Raw genomic sequence first — 18198 nt, forward strand, 5'->3', positions numbered from 1 at the left:
TATGGAGTTGGTCCAAAGTCCAATATGGCCGCTATGGCGGGCATTTTGAAAAAATATTTGAATTTTTCTTTTTGCATTTCTGCATGTTTTAAGTGATTTCCAACCAAAAAATACAAACAATGTCACCCGCAGGGTGACCCCTATCTTGCCAAAAGGTGACCACGTGTGACTTCTTTAAGGTCACACTGAGGTGAACAGAGCTGCTATCCACCAGGAGCGACTCCTTGAGGAATATCTGCCTACGAGAGATTCCGATGAGAATCGTTCTACAGAGTAACCATGAAAAATATGCGTTTGCCTCAACGTCACCAAATGACGTCATAATGTCTCAAGCTTGACATATCTAGAAAGCACTCATCGAGGTGTTCAATTTGAGGGACTACACGATATGGTTCCTAAAACTTGAAAATTTGACCTTGGGGTCAAATATGTTTGACCTCAGGTGCTAACCATGAAGGTCAAGGCCAATCGCCACCAAAAATTAATCAGCTGAGTGTCAGACCATGAACTATATTCCCATGAAGTTTGAAGACGATCCGATCAAAATTACTCAAAAAATAAAGGTTTCGTCGACTCCCCTGATTTGCGACAAAGTGACCTTGACCTTTGACCTTGACCTTCAAAATTTTGTGCACTGAAAGGGACCTCTATAGGCCTCTGATATGCGAAGTTACAAAAATTTCCAATGATAACTGTGCTCTGCAGAATTTTTTATGTGATTACAGACAAACAAACAAACAAAAAAAAACATACAAGCTGACTAACATATCTTGCAAAAACTTCGTTTTGGCAAGATAAAAAATAAATTTGTTAGAGAGAAAAAAAACAAAATTTTGCAACTTTTTTCAAAAAAATTTCTATTTTATTTGAAAATTATTTGAAATTTTTTTGCATTTGTACATGCTTTAAGTGATTTCCAACCCCCCTCCCCCATAAAAAAATTTGTTCGAGAAAAAAAAACAACAAATTTTGCACCTTTTTTTAAAAAAGAATTTTCGATTTTTTTTTTTTTTTTGGGCATTTCTACATGCGCGTCGATCTAGTTTAGTTTATTGAATCGTGGTTCAGTTGAGTCTGATCCATTTTGACCAACAATGGATAGGATATCAGGTTCACTTAAGTGACCCAGCAATATTGGCTTCGGAGGTTTTGCACTCTCCCGAGTGCTCCCCCTCAAGTTTGTTTGTTTGTGTGCGGTTTGTGTGTTTGTTTGTAGGCACGATAACTCGAGAACAGAAGAAGCTACCAATGTCAAATTACACCACGTGATTCAAGAGAATGATGGCTAGCGCTGATTAGACTTTGGTCAAAATCGGTCAAAGGTCAAGGTCACAGTGAGGTCAAACATTCAATTTTTGATGGTTTGGTACAGAATCATCGTAGAAACTTCTGGTTTGCGTCGCTACCTTCTCTAGAGACAGCTTTTATTAGACAGAGTCAGAGGTCAAGTTGACGATTTCATAAGTACCAGTCTATGACTGCTTGTTTTTTCTTTTATCTGTTTTCATTTACATATGTTTTCCTTTTCGGATACTTTCCGATGGTTCCGTGTCCCCCCCCCCCGCCCCCCAGGTGTATTGGTTTCGACATCCTTCGGCATGCGAAATTTAAGCATGCTACGTCGCCAAGAAGGTACCGAACAATAATATCCGTCAGTAAATGAGTGGTTAAAATGAGCTTTACATAGTAGATGTACAAAGTGACCTGAGTGCCACATGTATGCCATCCTAGTTTGAGGGTGATGTGTTTGCATAATTTATGATTTATGTGCCTGTCAGTGTCATGCCACATGTAGGTTCAGTGTGCTTCTGCCGTTAAAGATATATATATATATATATATATATATATATATATATATATATATATATATATATATATATTTTTTTTTTTTTTGACACATTTTCAAATGTCACTGTTTCTCCAACACAGCCACATGGACGAGTTATTAAAATTTGAATGCTGTAACTGATGCATATTAAATATAGGTTGCATTGTTATTTCCCCCTCACATTTCAAGATATGCATCTCATGCAAGATTATATCATATGATTGTACTGACTGTTCAGTTGTCTCATATTATGTGCATCTATCGATAAAATGTGTTCCCCCTTTGTCGGTATCATGGGTTATATTTAGTTTCCTTCTAGCTTGGAACACAATCCATTCTCCCATTCGATGATGTGCAATGCATGTGTGTTCGGTTTTCGAAGATGCTTTGGGACTCTTCCGCATGAAACACTCTGTCGTGAGCCTCAATTTCAGCTCTTCCAATTTGCAGAAAAAAGAATGTTTTGTGCATGAAAGAAATAATATGGTGCATGTGTACTGTGGATAGAATGTGTGTTATATATATATATATATATATATATATATATATATATATATATATATATATATATATATATATATATATATATATATATATATATATATATATAATGTCTGGTCATCGTTGCTTGACGGTGCAACGAAGAACTGAGATGGCGATCGCATGATTCAGGATGTTTCTCCGAACGTGACGTTACTCCGGATTTTCTCACCCATTCTGACGGTGTTATCCTTGGTCCATGCAAAGAACGACATGCAATCCTGGCTTTGCCCTCCCCTCCTCTCATCCACACTTTCCCATTCTCCTCGATCGCCCATCACCCCCACCCTTTGTTCGTCTGCTATCCCGCTCCATCCTTTAAGCGCTCCTCCGCACTGATGATGCGGCAGCTCGGAGCACCGTGCGGAGACAGCGTGCCACAGCACGAGTGATGCAACCGAGCTGAAGGAGCGGCCATCCTGCGTCGCACCATCCTTGCGACGCATCGCTGGAGCCTCCGACTGGATCCCTGACCGGCGAGCGGAGGAGCGATCTGCGGCCAGGAGCGATGGCGCGCCGCTCTCCCGCCGTGCGCACGGCCGCGCCATGGGCAGTGGGAGCAGCTATGGCTGCTGGAGTGGCCGTAGGAGCGCCGCTGCCACTCTTCAATCCCGGTGAGCACTCGGTTATCCTATGCCCGGTTATGTGCACAGAGTCCGAGGGGGCTCTGCCGATGGAGCAATCGCATCGTGGGGGACAATCGGGAATCGGCGAGGGATGCAGGATGACAGAGATGGATTGCTAGATGAAAGCTGTAACGAGTAAGGATGGGGACTCGTGATGTGATGTAAAACAAGAGACAGCCGTGCAATGTTCGTTTCACATATGCACTGCTGGGACCGGTCTCTTGTGCGTTTATAGCCCATCGCACTCAATGCCCATCGCCTGTGCTAATGATCAGCTGACATCAGCCAAGTGATGAAACCTTGTGTCACGACCGCTATGCGAGGTGCAGCAAGGATCTAGTGCAAACTGATGGTGCCGCGTTTTCCCAACGCCTGGGCTCCAGAATCCAACCAAGGTCTCATTTGCAAATAGGATTCTTTGTAATCTCATGTAGAGTAATGCAATGTGATGTAGTGTAATGCAATGTGATGTGATATTCCTGGGGATTTCTTTTTTTGTCGATGCCACCTGGAGGACCACTAATGCCAGACCAGGAGGAAATCGGATAATGCAATGTAAATAATGATATCTCTGATTATATCCTTGAGAGAGGAGAAAAGTGTGCTTTTCATGATCTCATTTGAGGTCACCTTCACAGCATTTATATGCTGCGGCGTTTCATAGCCCAGGAGTGCAGCTTTTCTCGCTTCGGTGTGTTATGCCCTTCATCATATGCCTTTGCTCGCATTCGTATTACCATTTAATATCAAGCACACTACTTTGATGCGACGTCCTGGCTTAGGTCCAGGAGGCCACAAGACCCTCATGATGTCTTTCCTCATATTAGTCTCCACCAGTATCGCTCCATCATGTCCACCTGCTTTGCATTTAAATGTGCGTCTCTGTTTGTGCCACCCTCCAAGTTAAATAGTGTGTGTGTGTGTGTGTGTGTGTGTGTGTGTGTGTGTGTGTGTGTGTGTGTGTGTGTGTGTGTGTGTGTGTGTGTGTGTGTGTGTGTGTGTGTGTGTGTGTAAAGCGGCTGCAGGGAATGGTGAGGGGGAGGGTGCTAATTTGCTGGAGCTGGTGCCTCCTTTTCAGAAAGCGAACAGGTTGGAGCATTTCGTTTTAAGGGCTATACATGTGTGTGTCTACATAATACATAGTCGGTCTATGTCCGATAGGATGATGCAGGCATCGTGTAGGTACCAGGTCTGGTGTTGGCTTAACGGTTAAGGTGGCTGGCCGAAGATCTTAGGGTTCAAGTTCAAGCCCTGTCCACACATTGAATTAACACCAGATGGGGTGACCCAGCCTGGCATTTTTCTGAGGTCTGCGAGATGAGTACCAGCTATCTGGTAATAGGAGGCATTGCATCAGTGGGACAATTGTGCCCCTAGAAATGATGTAACGAAGCAGCCACAGTCTGCATATGAATAAATAATAAAAGAAGCGCACTAACCTTTGAGCTTTCTCGTCTGGGTATGATTCCTGACCTGAATATAAACTCTGGGATTGGTGCTTCACATGCAGTGTGTTGCACCAAAAATGCACCGTTTCTCAGATGGGCATTAAGCTGGGTGTACGCTCCGCCAGCAAGATCCCAAGCTGTCTTTCACAAAGAGTCGGCGAGTCATCACCGGCACCCTGAACAAATTACGCAAATTCCTGCTCTGGCAACCGCTGGGAAAGCAAAGGCAAACCTTGCCATGGGACTGCTTTGGCAGCACCCAAGCCGCTTTTGGGTAGAGCATCAGAGAGTGACATGTATTTGCGTGTGCTTTTTGAGTATTCTTCCCTTCACGGTGCAGGCTCTCCTAACTGGGAACAGAGGATCACTGGTTTACCCTGGCGTGCGCTTGCTGCACTGCACCCTCACCGCATCCCTTAACATGCACACATCGCTCGCTGCACCACACAATCCTTTGGTGTTTTTAGCAATTTCTCTTTTCTTTATCTTGCCAAAACGAAGTTTTTGCAAGATCTGTTACTTGGCAAGTTTTTTTTATTGTTTTGTTTGTCTGAAATCATTGGATTTTTCACCTTTATATCACTCTGTAAAGCACAATTCTCATCGGAAACTCTTGTGGGTACACATATCGTAGTATTATTACAATACCCTTCACCACACATAAAGGTCAAGGTCAAAGATCAAGGTCACTTTGTGGTAAATCATGGAGGTCGACGAAACCCTTATTTTTTGAGTAATTTTAATCGAATCATCTCCAAACTTTATGGGAATGTAGTATATGGTCTGGCGCTCAGCTGATTAGTTTTTGGTGGTGATTGGCCTTGACCTTCATGGTTAGCGCCTGAGGTCAAACATATTTGACCCCAAGGTCAAATTTTCAAGTTTTAGGAACCATATCGTGTAGTACCTCAAATTGAACACCTCAATGAGTGCTTTCTAGATATGTCAAGCTTGAGACATTATGACGTCATTTGGTGACGTTATGAGGCAAACGCATATTTTTCATGGTTACTCTGTAGAACAATTCTCATCGGAATCTCTTGTCGGCAGATATTCCTCAAGGACTCGCTCCTGGTGGATAGCAGCTCTGTTCACCTCAGTGTGACCTTAAAGAAGTCACACGTGGTCACCTTTTGGCAATTAACGGGTCACCCTGCAGGTGACATTGGTTTTTATTTATTTTTTGCAAGGTTGCAGTCACTACTATGATTTTTTTTTTGTGTTGTTGATTTCTGAAGCAGAACATGATAGTATGCTGGCTTTGAAGATGTAAAGGGGGGGGGGGGTGGGTGATGAAAAGCAGGAGAGAAGCTTCGGACTTCAGTGTTTGATGCAACTGTTCATGCAAGTATTCATGCCCTAGCTGTGCTACGATATGGCTCGGGATGTCTGATAAACCGCTTCAGCTCACCGTGAAAATGATATAATATAATGCATGAAAAGAGCTAAATGCAATGAATTACGAAATAAGGCCAAAAACATACAAGATTGACCTTGGATACTTTAATGGCTGCAGTTTAGTTTTTTTGAGCATCGTGAGATGCTCAAGGCACATAACATTGTTGAAGTGGAGGGTGTAAACCAACCTTTTTAGATATTAGTAGTGGGCCCATTGGTACATTGGACCAAATTTTCATTGGTTTTCATGGCCTTGTAGCATACCTGCCTGCTGTGCTGCTTGAGCATTATCTTACTTTTCACCAAGCACAAATGTGCTTGGGTCAGTGTGGGGATTATACGTTCATTATTATTCTTGCCAAATTATACTACTATATCTTATGTGGTGGAAATTTGCACAACTTTGCTGCTTTTATCAGTTCCCTCCACCCCACTGATCCTCACCTCATTTTAACTGATACTTTTTTTTTTTTTGGATACATGATTGAGGCTCGAGGAAGAGCTAGAACAGAATGGAAGGGAACAAAATGGAAAAAGGGGAACACCAACAGCAGAGTAGAAGTGAGAGCGAGAATGAGATGAAGGGGAGGGGGAGAAAGACAAACGGTGGTGAACAATAAGCTGCACACAAGCTGAATAGAAAGAAGAGGAGGGGGAAAGTGTAGATGAAATGGAAAAGGAACAAACCAACCAACAACAAACAAAAAGAGATCATGGAGAGGGGGTGGGGAAACACAATAACATGGAAAGTGGGAATGCTTGGGAATGAGATCATTTTGGGAAGATATCACGAGTATGGATGAGGGATGACCTGCGGTAGTGGTGAAAAGGAGTCTTGAAGCCCTAGAGGGAAGAATGTGGCTGAACAGATGGGGGGTTGGGTGGGGGGAGGGGGTGGTGGTGTTGTTCCACAGGTGAACTGAGAGAAAAGAGGAAAAAAGAGGAAAAGAGCTGAGGTGAGCAGTGAGTCTAGATTTTGGCTGTTTAACAAAAAGAGGGTTATTGGCAGACTGTGTGCCCCATGCAGAAACCTGGGAGGGATAGAGCCAAGATAGGGCAGAGAGTGCAAGATCAAAAAGGAGGTGGTAGAATAGAGTCCACCAATCTTTACCTCCACCACCAAAGGTGGATAGAAGTTATGTATTCACCTCTGTTTATTAGATTTCGTAAGTATATTGATGACTTCCGTCGTGTGTGTGTGTGTGTGTGTGTGTGTGTGTGTGTGTGTGTGTGTGTGTGTGAGTGTGTGTGTGTGTGTGTGTGTGTGTGTGTGTGTGTGTGTGTGTGTGTGTGTGTGTGTGTGTGTGTGTGTGTGTGTGTGTTACTTACGAAATCTAAAGATTTCGTAAGTATATTGATCACTTCCGTTTCTGTTTGTTTGTTTGTATGTTTGTTTGTGTGTTTGTTTGTTTGTAGGCACGATAACTCGAGAAAGGAAGAAGCTACCAATGTCAAATTAACCACGTGATTCAGGAGGGTGATGGCTAGCGCTGATTAGATTTTGGTCAAAATCGGTCAAAGGTCAAGGTCGCAGTGAGGTCAAACATAATTCCGTAAATTCATGTGGAGAAATGGAGTATTTTTGCTTCGCTCGATGTTACGAGTTCGTTTTAACTTCGATTTTAATTTTGTCTTCGGTTTTTGTGATCGCTTAGGACGCTTAAAACTCGGTTGTCGAAAGTCTGATAAAAATCAGATGTTTTGGAGACGTTTTAAGATTGTATAAAAAATATTTCACTCGCTGCATCACGGGTCGTCCCTTGATGTAATGCGCTCGAGCAGACGTGTCGTTGAGTTACGTTAAGGTTTTCCGTGTGCACGCTGACGGTGTTTTCGATAAAGATGGTGTTTAAAAGTCATTTTTTATCCCAATAAAGGTCATCGTCGCATGCCTGACTCGCTAAGCCGTCGGATTATGTAAAGATTGTTGGTGGATGGCCGAATATTACAGTTTTGTGACTTTGATAAAATAATATAAAATAATTGCGTGGAGAAATGGAGATTTTTGCTTCGGTCGATGTTACGATTTTTGATGGTTTGGTACCGAATCATCGTAGAAACTTCTGGTTTGCGTTGCTACCTTCTCTTGAGACACCTTTTATTAGACAAGGTCAGAGGTCAAGTTGATGATTTCGTAAGTACCACTCTATGACTGCTTCTTACTTATGAAATCTAAACATTTCGTAAGTATATTGATGACTTCCGTCCTCTGTGTGTTTGTGTGTTTGTAGGCACGATAACTCGAGAACAGAAGAAGCTACCAATGTCAAATTACACCACGTGATTCAGGAGGGTGATGGCTAGCGTTGATTAGATTTTGATCAAAATCAGTCAAAGGTCAAGGTCACAGTGAGGTCAAACATTCGATTTTTGATGGTTTGGTACAGAATCATCTTAGAAACTTCTGGTTTGCGTCGCTACCTTCTCTCGAGACAGCTTTTATTAGACAAGGTCAGAGGTCAAGTTGACGATTTCGTAAGTACCAGACTATGACTGCTTGTTTATTTATTTGTCTGTAAGCAGGATATCTCAAAAAGTTATGGACGGATTCAGATGAAACTTGGTGAATGAGTTGGGGAGGTGACGAGAACAATCCATTTCGATTTTAGTTGAATTCTGGATGCAGATCCGGCCTATCAGTTGGATAGAAAACTTCAACATTTCAGCCTGGTGGAGGTATGTGCTCTACAGAGTGCTGTTCTGGTTGTAACTTGTTTCCATGATCGTATACTGGGACAACACTATCAGGGCATCCTATGCAATTATCAAACCATAGGCAAGAGTCATGCACCTTTGTTCGAAGTAGAGGCTCATAGACGAGCTCGGTGTCATAGAGATTAAGAAAAGGTAATCATAATGGGACAGTAAGCCAACACTTGTGCCCAACAAATTGGTGAACAAATAAGAGCACGACAGAGAGAAGGGAAGAAACATGGAAACCTGGAAATGAGTGGTAAGGGTAGATAAATGAGGATGAAAAGGATCACTTGTAGGGATGGTGGGTGAACGGAGGTGGTGGTACAATTCCAACTTGAATCCCTGGGGGTGTGGAGAGGTGTACAATTGAACAAACTGAGCAAGAAGGTTCCATTTTTGGAGGAATAATTAATCGAGGTGAGCAGTGAGCCTGGATTTTTCGAGTTTTGCAAGGAGGTAATTGCTGGAAGAATTGGTGCAATTTGGAGAGACTATGGAGGAATGTAAGGATAAAAGAGTTGGAGCAAGGCCCAAATTGATGCAGTGGAAAACCTGTTTTGGTTGAATCTGTTATCAACCTGTTTAAAATCAGAAAGCAGCAGGACCTGTAATTCTGCCTTTTCTTGCTGATGCCAAAGATGTTGAGAGCTTTTGATTCCACAATGTCGAGTGACAGGAGGGAAACGGGACCACCAGCCAAGAGAGGAGAGCAGTACTCCATTCAGCTATGGTCTTGTGTTGGAGGCAGTGGTGTATCCAGACCGTGGCATCAAGAGGGTGAGGGGGGGGGGAATCTTGCAAAATTATATATCAGTAGGGAAGCATACATGTACATCACAGGTTCATTTGGCCAGATGTTACCCTTATTGTTCTCAACCATGAACCACCTCGGCTGTGGCAAAATAAAACCGTTATGGAATGAGTAGATTAATCTTGCTGTCTAAATTTTCTAAGTCTGAACAATCTAAAGATGGCATTATTGATACGGAAAATACATTATTGATTAACTGTCCTTGACATGACATATTTCCACCTTCTGCATATTATGGCAAAGCTGTCAATCACTGATGAGTAATCTACTCTTGATGCAAGATCCTTTTCCATACTGGGCAATGCCGGCCCAGAAAGCCGTTCTCCAATCATTGTGGAGTGAAGATTTATTTATTCATATGCAGCCTGTGGCTGCTTGGCTGCATAATTTTCTGGGGGCGTGGCTGTACCACTGATGCAATGCTCCTGTTACCAGCATGCTGGTACTCATTTTACCGACTTCAGAAGGATGACAGGCCGAGTCAACCATTTCTGGTGTTAATCCAACAGCCTGATGGCCTTGAAGTCAAGATCCTAGGATCTTAAGCCAGCCACCTCAACTGTTAAGCCAACACCAGGCCTGGAGTGAAGATGATTATTGATCAGTTTGACCCTGCTGAATGATTGCTCGGTTGAAGCTGAAGAAATTGATTGTGTCCCTATGATGTGATACAGTCTTGTAATATTGGTATAAATACACTCCAATGTATTCTTGATTATGAATTTCAAGATACCTTTGTGTATTTATTGTTTCAGTACTATCGCCATCACTTCCTTGTTGATACAGTGTTCAAAAGTTTTTTTTTGTTGTTTTTTTTAATTCAGCCAGGAGTTGATCCACTTTTGCTTCGACGGAGAGCAAGGCTTGAAACCGCTTCATTTTTATTTACAGCAGATCAATTACCATTCAAGGTATTTTATTTCTTCCTCGTAGGGAGCTGCGGAACATTCGCACAATGTAAAATGTGACTTCAAGACCTTAACTCTCCCCCTTCCCCGAAAACACCAAGTCATCAACCCCCCCCTCCCCCCTCCCAGACCCGAAATCCTCAACCTCTGCCTATTTTCTGCTTGACAAGTCACATCACGTCATCAAAATGTAGATGTGTGTGTGTAATTTTTTGGATGTTTTGTATTGACTAAATACCGAAACATTCTTAGCTTTAGATGACACGACAGAGGGATTTTTTTTTAAATCATCAAGTCGTGATTGAATTCACATATTAATGTGTTTATTAAAACTTCAATGTTTATGAGCATTTCTTCCTTATTCATATTGTGACGTCCACGGGACTTGAACAGTCCCGCCAACGTAGAATGAGCCGAAACGATGGAGGCGGTTTATTTATTTATAACCCAAACATGGCGGTTCTAATCGCTCTACCGCAAACGGGACGAGGAAGGTGGCACGAGTCGCTTTTCACTGAGTTGATGATGTTTATTCGTTTTTACTATTAACCAGAAATAACAAGACTCGGCAAGAAGAGGGATCCGGGGCGATTCGACGGGATGGTGTAGGATCGGGCGTGGGGAAAACGCAGACAATTCCAATGAATATACAGATCTCAAACCTCTAAGGCGCCAAGTACACACACACACACACACACACACACACACACACACACACACACACACACACACACACACATACACACACAAAACGTAGCTATTTCTGGTGGTCAGGCTGGACCGTGGTGTGGACGCAACTGTCCCTGGATCGGCGTCGGACGAGCTGGCCTTGCTCTCGTCAGGGGGGGGGGGGCAGGAGAAACCGTGGTGCTGTCGACCTCCTGGTCTTGGCCCAAGTCCGCTCACAGCCGCCAGGGAACCAGTTCTGGCGCCAAGTTGCGAGCAGGAGAGGGAGGCAGGTCCGCCCGCTGTTCGACCCCGTAGTCCGAGTCAGCAGAACCCCAGAGCCAACCAAGGTGAGGCACGAGGCTCAGCAAGGCTCCAAGACACGATGAAGAACACGATCGAATCAGCACAACAACAAGGACGCTCTCCGCGCAACAGCCTCCAGACCAAAAAAACACAATCGTTTTTGTCCCGATCTTCTTCCTCTTCCTTTTCGACCCCGAATAGAACCTTTTTATCCTCCTGTCCTCGTCACTTCCAATCGAGCCGTTTATTGGCCCACCGCCGTTGCCTTCTGCCAATCGTGATCACGGAGCGGAGCCATCTGCTGCACTGTCCTGTGACGTCACGGCCAGTCTCCAGAGAATACCAAAAGGGGTTTACGCAGACACACTTACCCTATCCCGTGTCCCTATCTAATTACGTGACAATTATCATTTCCCCCCTTGAAGAAATGAACATTTACTAGACAACTTATCACCACTGAATTGCTACTTCTTACATCGAGATCCTGGTAAACTCGAACAGCATGGCATACCTAATTAAACATCCTAATTACCCTTTGAATGCATACCCTCCCCCTCAAACGTAACAATATGTAAACATTTCCTCCTTACTCACTTGGAATCCCATATTTTCCGGTGTATTAACCGCGCCCATGTTTTTCACCCTGAAAATAAATGAATATGTTGATCTTTATATTTTCTGATCTAGATCTAAATACGTTTGTACATTATCTTTGAACGGAACACAGTGACGGAAGTAGAGGATAAATGGGGCTTCTGAAACAGCCATTCAAATGAATGGGGAAAAGGGAAAAACTTTCTGTCTCAAGGCCCAAAAAGCCTAAAAAAGGAAACTGATTTCCTCCCCTCCCATACAAATGAATGGGAAAAAACTCTCTGAATCAAGCCCCAAAAAACTAAAATAGGAGACAGATTCCTCCCCATTCCATACAAACAAATGTAAAATTGAGACTGTCTCAAGGCCCAAAAACCCAAAATAGGAGACTGATCTCTGCCGCATTGAGCAAATGTAAAATTTAGACTTACTGATTAAAGCACTTCTTTCCTTTTATATTTTCATTCCACTCAGAGCGAACCAATGAATATTTGTGCATGTTCTCCTTAAGGGAATAAATTAATTTTCCAATTACATTCATCACCATCAAGTATATTCACAAAGATTGCTTTGGAACTTAGTTCTTGGTTTAAGTGTTTTTGTTGAGCAGAAATGAAATGATAAACTTCTCTCAATGCTCTTGTTTGACCACCTCCTGAGCCACATATCATTTTGAGATTGTAGTAAATTGTTTTTCCATTGTTCAATTGATAACCATCAAAGTTTTCAGTCCATTCAAGGATATTAATTTTTTTTCTTTACATCCTCCAACTTATTTGTAATTAAATTAATCCACTTATTTGTTGTATTTACTTTTACCCCGGTTATTTCTTCAATAAGACTTATTTGATATTTCTCACATTCTTTATGTTTCCCATTTAAATACCAAGGCTGATTACATCTCCACTCTTTGGTTTGGTTATTGATTGATTCTATCATTTATAAATCAGTAAAAGACAGCAGTAGCCTGTTAAAATTCCCATCCCAATATCTTAACACGTATACTTATAACCATAAGGGAGACTATTAATTCCATTCTCTAAAATATATATTTTATCATCAAAAGCTCCTAATGCTTTCTTATTTATCTCTTCTGTATATAATTGATGTTTGTTATTGTATTCATTTTTCTGTACTCTTCCTTCTTTAAGGTTAAACAGTTGTAATAATGTTTCAAGTTTATTGTTTCCTTGATTATATTTTTCTTTATTCCCTTTAGCTTCTTATCACACCTTTCAGTGTTATTATTATCAATATACGTAAAAGCATAAGACTTTGATTTCAATCCTATAAATTCACTCATGACCTTCCCACCCAATTCATCTTTAAACTTACCAATAACCTTTTTATTCTTTAATGAAAACAACACATCACCTGACTTATAATTACTTGTATCATATATATATATATATATATATATATATATATATATATATATATATATATATATATATATATATATATATATATATATATATATATATACATATTACACTGAACAACAAAATTTTTTTACTGGAGATGTGTAAAGTGATTTAGACTAATTTGGGTACGCTGATTTCAAAAATCATAACCGTTTTGCTGTATCACGTCAGGATTTTCAGTAACAGAAATATTCCCATTGCCTAGAAGTCAGGATTTCAATGAAATTTACAAAAATTCATTTATTCATTTCTTTCATCATGAATGCTTCAAAATTATAGAAATTACAGAAAAACTCCACTAGAATGTAATTAAAAATGCTTTAGGCATTTGGCTTTGCGTTTGTGCTGCTCTGTGTCAGTTTCACGATGCAGGAACCAGCAGAAATCGCCCATCATGTTCGGGTTGTGCCGCCCTTGGTAACGCGTCTCCATGAGTGAAATCTCTTGGTGGAATCGCTCGCCGTGCTCGTCCGAGACTGCTCCCAAGTTGTCAGGGAAGAAGTTCAGGTGCTGGTGTAGGAAATGGATTTTCAGGGACATCCTGGAGCCAAGTTTCCTGAAGGACTCCAGCAGCTGCTGCACTATTTCTTCATAGTTGTCCGCGCGCTCGTTCCCCAAGAAGTTGTCCGTCACAGCTTTGAAGCTCCTCCACGCTGCCAGCTCTTTGGGGTTTAGAGTTGTCGGAAAAGTTTCGTCCTTCATAATCTGTCGGATTTGCGGTCCAACAAAGACACCAGCCTTGATCTTGGCCTCCGACAAGGTGTTGCCAAACTTTTCCTTGAGGTATAAAAACCCACGCCCATTCAGATCCATTGCCCGTACAAAACTTTTCATCAAGCCGAGCTTTATGTGGAGTGGTGGAAGGAAAACCTTGGCTGGGTCGACAAGGGCGACATGCTTCACGTTGTGTCGACCAGGTACATGCTCTTTTCGCTCTTCCCAATCTTTCTTCGTCCAGTGATTCTTGTCGTCTCTGCTATCCCAGAGACAAAGGAAGCACATGTATTTCGTGACTGACTGCATGACGTGCATGAGGCCTGACTGCAGCCCGAACAACAGCGCCACCACTTTCAAGTCTCCGCAGATGTGCCAGTTGAAGTCATTGTACTTGATGGAATCAAGCAGCTGCCGCATAGTCTCATAGGTCTCTGTCATGCCGAACGCGTGAGCCAGTGGGACTGATGGTTTCTCGTTGCCATTGTGGAGCAAAACAGCCTTCAAGCTGTTCTTCCCCGAGTCGATGAAGAGGCGCCAGTCTGCAGGATCGTGATCACACCCAAGTTCTTTCAACAGACCGTTGATGTCACTGCAGAATGTCATCGTGTCTTCCATCTCAAAGAACTCAGCCATGTCTCTGTGACGTGCTCTGAACAAGGATATCTTGGTGTTAGGTTCAAGTAGATTCCACTGCTGCAGCCTTGATCCAAGCAGCTCTGCCTTCGCCTTTGACAGCGAGAGATCTCTTACAAGATCATTTAAGTCTCCCTGGTTCAGAAGGTGTGATTCTTGAGTGTCGGGTTCAAAAGGTTCATCATCACCATCCTCTTCACCACTGCTTACAGCTATGTTCTGATCAGCTGGAGGTGTTGGAACGGGGTTCTCGTCATCATGAGGCACAGGTTTACGAGCAGAGACGCAGTCAGTGTACTTGATGTGACCTTTATTCTTCTTGTTGAAGCCGGCGATGCTTGTGCAGCAGAAATAACAATCATCATGATGATTCTGCGGCTCACGCCATATCATGGGCACCGCAAATGGCATGCTCGCGCGCTTGCCCACCAACCACTGAGTCAAGGTTGTGTGACAGCTTGTGCAGCAGATGTGTGGTGCCCAGCTCTGTTCTTGGTCCCCCACCTTACACCCGAAGTAGTGAAAGTAGGCGGCCTTCATTTTCACTGCTGTAGATATACTTCGCTGTTGATCTTTTTTGGTATACCGACCACAGACATAACAGAAGTTGTCAGGATGATTGGTACAGGAACGCCTACTCATCTTTATCTGAAAGAAAGAAATATAACACAAGTTAACAACAATTGTACGAAATAGACATGTTAAAGACATATGTAAATTTCATTGAAATCCTGACTTCTAGGCAATGGGAATATTTCTGTTCCTGAAAATCCTGACGTGATACAGCAAAACGGTTATGATTTTTGAAATCAGCGTACCCAAATTAGTCTTAATCACTTTACACATCTCCAGTAAAAAAAAATTTTTGAAATTTGTTGTTCAGTGTTATCAATCATAGCCTGGTGTTGGCGCAGTGGTTAGGGCAGCGGCTTGGGATCCAAAAGGTCCTGAGTGGCCCCGTTGGGCCACTGAATTAATACACCAGGGGGTTGACTCAGCCTGTCATCCTTCCGAGGTCGGCGAAATGACCTCGGAAACCTCGGTCGGCGAAATCCCCAGTGTACTGGGCCGGTGTATACCCCGGTTAAAATAGGTGTACCACATCCCTGTGTCATAAGAGGCGACCAGGGTTGCGTCAGGAAGGGCATCCGGCGTAAAACATGTGCCAAATCACTATGCGGATCATACGGATGATCCGCTGTGGCGACCCCTAACGGGAGCAGCCGAAAGAAGAAGAAGATACATATTATCAATCATATCCTCATATACATCACTTGTCTTAATTTCTAATATAAAACTACCTCTATCCATATATAACAATGACACATTATCCTTTGATTTTAAATTATTATAGTAATAGTCATACATTAATGACTTTGACAAGTCCAGAATTGATGTTCCTATATAAATAGGTTTATCCATTTCAATACTCTCTTCTTTTCAAATGAATAGCACCGAATATTATTATTAGCAAAATATTATTACCGAATAGCACCGAATAATATTATTACATGCCCGAGTAAGCCATAATTCTCAAATTTTACCTGAAAAGTGGGTAAATTTGGCGGCCATTTTGATTTTTTGCATTTTACCAACCTAAGACATCATCCTAGGTCAAAATTTCAACGGATTCGTGATCAGCCTGATAAATGGCCATAAAAAACACTCCTTTCAATGGGACAACAGAGGAAAAAGTCGATGTGTGCCCAACCCTAGTATTAATGTTAATAAAGAATTTGATGAAATATTTTGAAAAAAGGATTTATTTGAACACATCTACTTTAATGATGAAGAAAAGGAAAATTTCCCTGTTGACCTTTATAATTCAGTGAATGATATTTTCCAATAAATAAATGGATGCGAAGGAAAGAGCAAGAAGATTTCAGGAGCATCAAGAGTTGGTTTCAAAAGTTGTAAAACAACAGGAAGACATATATAAGAAACGCAGACAGAAACTAACGGGTGAAGAAGCATTTGAAAGAAAGCAAGAGAAATTTTTTAAACCACTTTTAAAAACTTCCCCCAAAAAATTAAAGATGTTTCCACAGCTCCCACAATAGAATATACTCCTAAAAAACTTCAAATGTTAAAAGATTTCAGTCAAATGATGGAGGAAGAATAAGAGCATATAGGAGAATTAGAATATGATGATGAAGGATTATTTCAACAACTGGAAAAGATTAATCAACTCCCTGATTATATTGTGAATGCTCTTCAAAACAATGAATATTCAGCGGATTCAAAAACCATAGCAGGACTCATTCCAACAGAACAACCTGCAATATTTCATCTTGTTCAAGAAAAGGGATTGATGTTTAATGATGAATTAAGGTTCTTGAGTTCTGCTCAACCCCCTGTTAAATTAACCCCCAGTTTAATGTTTCTTCTCACAAAAGATGGAAGACAAGGTTCAACTGTGAGGGATGAATAAAAGTATTTTGATAAACCATTGGATATGAAAAATAATGATGATAGAGTATATATTGATCTTCTGGACTCTCTTAATTTTTCTGGTTAGTCTATCTGGTAAAAGTAGGAGGAATGAGAAGGAGAAACACATTATTCAGGCTTTAAGTATCCTTGGTTCAGGTGCTAGTTTTCTTCCAAATGACCCATCACAATTCATTAATAGACTGTTATTGCTGTTTGGTCGTAAGAAGGCTGGAAATAACGATTGTTTTAATGAAGCATCAGCCATTTTAGACCAGTTAATGAACATGAAAATAATTAATAAATGTCAATACAAAGACATTTTATCCCATATTAAATAAGATGAGAAGCACAATCCTTAGTTTTAATTTCACAACAAGCGACCACACATCTTCATTCCCATACCCACTACAACTCGACGCAACAAAACAATATGAGGCGTCTTTATTGTCCATGGAAACTTAAAATACCTTATTTAATATTACCGAGAAAAATGACAAGTTTAGTTATAATCCGGCAAGTGGATACAAAACGATATCAGTTTCACCCGGAGCATATGAGATATCTCAAATATCTTCCGAAATTGCTCGTCTTATGAAAGAACAGGGTGATGAACCAAAAAATATTGTTATAGATATTCAAAAACATACTTCAAAATCAACGATTAGACTTAAAAATAACTACAAGGTTGATTTCACAATTGATAATTCATTTAGAGAGTTATTGGGTTTCTTCTCGAAAAGATTGAAACTAATGGGACGTTTTACAGTGATAATGTCATTCAAATATCCTCAGGCATAAATTCGGTATTAATTCATTGTGATTTAATTGATGGCGCTTATAAAGATGGAATAAGAACAAATACAATATTTTCATTCAGCACATACTCAACCCCAACTGGTTATAAATTCAATATGGAACCCAAAAATCTGGTTTATCTGCCTGTGTCAGGAAAAACCATATACAGAGTAAATTTTAGGATAACCGACCAAGATAATCACATGATTTCTTTTAATGGAGAAATTATATTCATCAGAATTCACCGACGTGAAGTTTTCAAATAAATAAATACGATGGTTATTGTGAGGAAACACGAGTTGGGAAAATATAAAATAATTACAGGGGATGGGATGTTCCTTTCCCCACACTACAAGGGTGAAGGTAGGTATCTT

The 18198-nt window shown here is 41.3% G+C and overlaps 1 protein-coding gene across 4 annotated transcripts in view; it reads left to right on the top strand.

Annotated features, from left to right (window-relative positions):
- The first annotated feature begins 2627 nt into the window (after window positions 1–2627).
- Window positions 2628–18198, top strand: part of LMTK1 (lemur tail kinase 1) — a 421666-nt gene continuing 406095 nt past the window's right edge. For 2 of the 4 annotated variants that reach the window (XM_085886566.1, XM_085886575.1), the window contains exon 1: window positions 2629–2982. In XM_085886566.1, coding sequence (XP_085742692.1) covers window positions 2877–2982 — 106 coding nt within the window. In that variant the 5' untranslated portion in view covers window positions 2629–2876. Of the gene's footprint in view, window positions 2983–18198 lie in introns of all 4 variants that reach the window. The other 2 variants (XM_085886592.1, XM_085886581.1) reach the window with 2 other exon arrangements.

The sequence above is a fragment of the Eptatretus burgeri genome, chromosome 1 (genome assembly GCF_056783735.1).
Source record: "Eptatretus burgeri isolate ZD-2024b chromosome 1, Ebu_testis_v1, whole genome shotgun sequence".
NCBI classification, from domain to species: Eukaryota; Metazoa; Chordata; class Myxini; order Myxiniformes; family Myxinidae; genus Eptatretus; species Eptatretus burgeri.